The 6156-nt window shown below is 35.1% G+C and overlaps 1 protein-coding gene across 1 annotated transcript; it reads right to left on the bottom strand.

Annotated features, from left to right (window-relative positions):
• Window positions 1-2364: 2364 nt before the first annotated feature.
• LOC143599643 (uncharacterized) lies at window positions 2365-5421 on the bottom strand. Its single transcript, XM_077077552.1, has 5 exons — window positions 5116-5421; window positions 3994-4079; window positions 3415-3720; window positions 3234-3317; window positions 2365-2853 (listed from the first exon to the last, which is right to left on the bottom strand). Exons 1-5 carry the CDS (start codon window positions 5419-5421, stop codon window positions 2478-2480), a joined length of 1158 nt encoding a protein of 385 aa, XP_076933667.1. The 3' UTR covers window positions 2365-2477.
• Window positions 5422-6156: the final 735 nt, after the last annotated feature.

Here is a 6156-nt window from a genome sequence, read left to right as displayed (position 1 = left end):
GTTCCATTTAACTCTTTCTTCAAACTCTTTTAATCGTCCAATGGATTGAAGCAACATTGTATCAAGATCCACAAATTGTTCAATTTGAATGAAATTTTCTGGGACAAAATTTAGTAATTTTCGAACCAAAATCTTCTCTTCGTACGGTTCGTCCAAATCGCTTGCTCTTGATGAAATTGTAGTAATATTGCTTGCAAATTCATCAATGCTTTCCCCTTCTTTCATTACCAGTGCCTCGAACTCATTCTTTAGGGATGAAAGTCTGGCTTTCTGCACTCGATCAATACCAATGAATCGAGCCTTCAATGAATCCCAAATTTCTTTCGCCGTTGTAAGACGAGCAACTTGAAGCACCCTATCTTATGGTAGGGCTTGAAACAGATACGCCATAGCGGCGTTGTTCTTCTTCACATCCACCGCGGCTCCGGCCATCTGTTCAATTACCTCCCACAGGCCATGAACATTGAAGACTGCCTTCAATTTTATGGACAAGATCCGGTAATTTGATGATGAGAGAAGCGAACATTGAAGAGGAATCATACTGTAGGTTTCTCTGAGTTGAGGAGCAGGAGTTCCCATTAATCTTCGAGAGTATTTTCGTGCAAAGCGTTTATCAAGAACCAGTCTTCTGTTGGATCGATGAACGAAGAATCAATTGAGCAATAGGTTTGATTAACTGATCAAGAACCTGAATGCTCTAATACCAAATATAGAATTGGTAATTAGTAAAACAAGAAGATGAATATAATTGCAGATAGGATTGTTTATTATTCAAACAAAGTGATACGGATTAAGAACATACTCAACTGTTCTTATAAGCCCAAACTAACATCTAACAGTCATATTACATTTTAGTTCTTAAGTTTACTAGTATAACAAAATAGTCCCTCTATTTTCTAACATTTTTTTGGTATTAGAAAAGACCCGTCAATGCAGAAAGAATATTCTTTTTGAAAGTACACTGTTAGGCTTTTGCTCATTAACCCAGTGGTGAAGGTAAGTTAGGACCAAAGGTGCCCCCCAACCCCCCCCCCCCCCCCCCGGTTTTTTGCTTAGTATTCTAAATGTACCTGTTTTTGTCCGAAATTTTTTATATGTATGTAAATTTAGCCGTTTTCAGTTGAAAATTTAAGCCTGACCCCCCTCATTTGTGAAATTTTGTATACATTTTGAGTCCGGTCCCCCCGTTGTCTTGGTCAAAGCTTCACCACTGTATTAACCTATTTCTGTACGGCTAGTTTTTATTTGTACTTTGTCTTTAACCTACACAAGGTCATCATGTGTCAATGCAAGCTACATTTTACCTAATCACCTTAGTTGATAGGGATGTTGATGTAAAAGATTGCCATATTTTTTATGTTTATTTTGTTAACATATAATAATATTAGGATGGAACATTCTTAAAGATTACACTAATCTTTTGGCTCGTTAACATATATTCTTTCTGCTAATTTTATCCTATTAACTCGTTAAAAAACATACAAACTAATGTATAAGCATCCATGGGTTCGCATGTGGTGCTTCTGTTTTTGTGGGTCGTTTGATCCAGACTTTGGGCTAAATAACAATTCAATAATGTGAAGTGGGCCGATCATATGGGCCAGAAGATGTGGGCCGGTGTTACTAATGTCATATTTGTAAGTTTGTAACACAACCTACCCTTTTTCTAAAAACAGTGTATAAGTTACAACTCACAAAAATAAATGACATCTTACTCATTAATGATAAATTTAAATCTTCAGTTACTAAACACAAAAGTTTATATAAAATCACATCAAACATCCCACTTACTAGGAATTAGCTTCAAAGACAATGGGGCTCTCCTTGGCCATTGCTACTATTACCGGATTCCTTACTCAAATAGGCTTGTGCTTCTGGTGCCGACTTGCTCGCAATCGTATCCGACAGCTTATCGATTGCCTACGACACCCACACCCTCCTCCTTCTCGTCCCGTCAGAGCTGAGAACATCTTTAAGGCCATCAAAGATATTAAACATTAAAACATGTCCATGTATCATTTCACATGTTGCTATTATTCTGCTAATGTAATATATTTGCAGTTTGAAATACCCATGGCCATAATATTTCAAGGCCTCTAAATTTTGCCTCATGTATGTCTTAAAATAAACAAGAACATGATTCGAATATTATTTATATTTGGCGTTTATTTTTTCAAGTGTTACTTCAACGATTAAGGCGTTATGTATATGATCTTTTTACATATGAATAAGTGAAACTAAATATGTAACTTAGTTATGTTTAATGTATCTTTAATTGTTCAAATGCATACTATTGGCTATATACATGATTACTATCTAACATGACTATTAGCAACGATTAAGGCGTTATGTATATCACATCAGCAGAGTTGCTATTTTAAACACGCATTATATTAGCTTATGCATCAGGGTTAAATGGAAAATCGGATCAAACCATCATTTACATATATTTAAAAAAAAAAATGAATACTCTCCGTTTAACCCAACTGTCTATAGCAGTTGTAGGCGACTGCAATAGAGAGAGCTGCACCAATAAGAGCAAGCGTTGCATATACATCTTCCCTTTCCCACGTCTCGAGCCATGTTGGCATATTATAAACTTTGTGCGTTGTAGGCCCCGATTTATTACTCATGTTACTTGAAACTTGATTCTTGATTCCTTTATTCTTCTGTGAAGTAGACTTGGTGGCACACTTGAAATTTGTTGGATCTTCAGGAGCAATGGGAGGATTGTTGCAACAGCCACCATATTCCATAGGGTCACAGATATCATCTGTGTTGTTATCGCCATTCACTGTAACCATTAGCTCGTTACCCTTGTTTAGGTTGTCTTCTGATAACCTCTTCTGTCCCCTGAGAACGAAACGAAATCAATACATTTTCGTCTTTCATTTTTATAGAAGACATTAGCATATATGGTAAAACGGGCTGGTTGGGTTGGGTAGGGTGACGTGTCAGAACCGGTCATTTTAAAAAAAATTGATCATTTGAGTTTGAGTTAGAACGTCGGGCTTTGACACAAATGATCATTTTATAAAAAGCATCACTTTATATATAAAAAAAATTGATCATTTTATATAAGTATCACCATTTTTTAAAAAGTGGGCCATTTGTATCAAAACCCAACCTGACCCAAATGCAAAAGATCAACTTTTTAGAATGACACGTGCCGACCCGTCACCCTACCTGACTTGACCGTTTTGCCAACCGACACTGAGAAAGGAAAAACCTACCTCCAAAGCCGGTCTACGAATTCCCCTTTCTCGACATGATGTTCAAGCAATGCGGATACATCATCTGGCATAACATATCCATACCTGAAAAACATTACAACTCAAAATCCCAATAACAACCCAAAAACATGCAAAAACAAAACAAAACGAGAGGTATTTATACGCCTTCTTGGCTTCTTACCAATGGCCCGTGACTTTCCCGTGATCGTTTGACGCAAAAATGATAACATTTCTTGCATACTTGTGACCACCAATGTGAGAGCAGGGTCTAACAGACACTTTGGTTTGAAGACCACGCGACTCTATTTCGGTTCTTAGCCGAGCAATCACAGCAGGCCCACAAACACCACAACTTTGGTCACGTGAACCGTGAGCACAGACAAAAACGAACGTTCCAGTTAACGATTCAGGGTTTCCGGGCAGCCATTCACCTTCTTTTACAAGAACTTTTTCCACAAATGTGTCAACATCAAAATGAGTCAATCTCCTGCATTTGCTAATATTGGTTATTAATAAAAATAAAAAAAAAGTTAAGAAACAAGTTCTTTTTAATTAAAAAAAAATACACTAAAATTTTGTTCTTCATATTAAAACTTAAACATCAGCATTACATATGGAAGGCAAGCGGGCAACAAGCAGCCTTGCCAGCCCTTTTTGAATTGCAAAACCAAGTTTTTTTTTAAATTATTTATAAAATACACTTTGGAGGAGATTTATAAACTAGTTTGACCCGTTTGGTTCGTTAAGATTGGAACCTGACCTGTATCTGATCATGTCTGGAAATATTAATATATCTCCATTGGATGATTCAGTCCCATCATGTCCCTCGCATATTGTTAGACGGGTCTAGCCAAAACAGCATATAAACGCAACACGTTACTAAAAATGTATATAAAATAATAAACAAACAAATAGCACATCTGATCACATGACTTTAGATGAAATCAGGGGTGTTCATAAACCGATGAAATTGATAGACCGGCACAAAGGGAAGTAACTCGATATTTAAATTGTTTGATTTTAGCGGTTTGACAGTTCAATGGTCTGGAATACTGTTGGGAACTGGCTATTGTACCTTTTTATTCGTTGATTCAAATAATACCGTTACGTATATATATTATTACAGTTTTTATATACCAACACTTTTATCACTTAACATTTTTAATACAAACAAAAACCAAACCACCGACAGAGCTAAATATTAATAGACCGGTTAGGCCAGGGTAGTAGTTAACTAACCAAAATATCATATTTTTTTAGCTAATCCATATAATTTAAAAAAAAAACCATTTTAGTAACCCAACAATTATAATGCGTATAACCACTTATAATTATAATACGTATACATTATTTATTTAATTGATTTCGAGTTATTATTATTTTTTAAATATTCTTCTTGATCTCATTAAAATAAAAAAAAAACGATTTACACATTGTTAATTTTTTATTATACATATTTTTATTTATCACACATATTATTAATTTTTAATATATTTCGTGTTATGTTTTTTTTTCTTTTTCACTTTTTTCCTGTTATACCTTTTATGCTTAAAAGGTAAAAGATTTAACTTTTTTGAACTTTATTAAACTTTCGAAAATCTAATGGCACGACACCGTGCTAAAAAAAACTAGCCCAAACCAGTCAACCGTCAAAACTAAACCGTTTTGGTCAATTTGACCAGCTCGGTTTAGTTTCTCAAAAGAACCATAGTTACCGGTTCTGTAAATAAATTCCGTCAAAACCAAACCATAAACAACCTACGGCCAAATAATTAAAACATGTCGGTCCCAGATTCAACCCAACTTAGCTGTTTTGATACACAAATCTGATTCAAAACCAGCTGTAAACACCAAATATATCACAAACATTAAAAACCCAAACCTGTTTCTTCATATCAATTTTCCTAGAAGCAATAGCAGCCGATAACAACCTCGGCAACCGATCAAACTCCGCGGCTTCAATATGCGGAGGCCACACTTGCGGCTTCTTATAACACAAGAACACATATCTCTCCAAATAATCCACAGTCCCTTCATTCGGCCTCTGCCGCAACTCATCATCGCCACCGAGGAATCCATCACTCCGAAAGCTTCCATCCACGCTTCCAGGCCGCCCAGAGGTGTAACTTTCTGTTTCAGATACAACCTCTGGCGACAACAATAACGTTTCATCTATGTTACTCGCCATATAGACGAACAACCAATTAAAAAAATGATAACTACACGCTTGCTGAGTTGATGACCACCACCACCAGCAACACAATATCAATATATATTGGATGCAACAGAATGGTGTTGGCATTAATGATTTAAGGTGTACAGTTTAGGTGCCAACTGTTTACTTTTTTTTCATTTGCAATTATTTTGTTCTTGTTTCGGAAAATGACGAGGAGCACGTTTTGGTTGTTTGGTCAAAAATGTTGTTGTTATTATTAATACTTAATTATTTGTTTGGTTATTTAGTTATACAAACTGAACATCAGTCGATGGTGATATGTCGGATTGTCGTTAATGTTACATAACATCATATTAAAAAAATTATGTGGTACATATATGGCTATGAAAATCAAGCAAGGCCCATTTTAACATACATTTTTTGAGTAAGTTACACGTGTTACAAAACACTTAGCGACGAATTTTTGTTATAGAGATTATCTACTAGGAAAACGTTTTGAAGTAACAAAATTTGTGAAGAGAACAGAGTTGTCTTGATGTGTAGGTTTAACCAATTTAGTAGAGTTACAAATGAAGAAAATGTGTTTGAAGAAGAAAATATGTCATGATTAAAAAAATTTTAAGGATTGCTTCGGTTTTGGTAAGATAATAAAAGCACAAATCAAAATATTTACTCCTTTTTAGAAACAATTTTTTTACATCTGAAAACTTAGATCATAAAATATAATGCATATTTTTAGCATCTTAA

The sequence above is a fragment of the Bidens hawaiensis genome, unplaced genomic scaffold, assembly GCF_021521415.1.
Source record: "Bidens hawaiensis isolate Kalapana, Puna unplaced genomic scaffold, B.hawaiensis_p1.1 tig00052460_1, whole genome shotgun sequence".
NCBI lineage: Eukaryota > Viridiplantae > Streptophyta > Magnoliopsida > Asterales > Asteraceae > Bidens > Bidens hawaiensis.
This window is presented reverse-complemented; position numbering and strand designations above follow the sequence as displayed.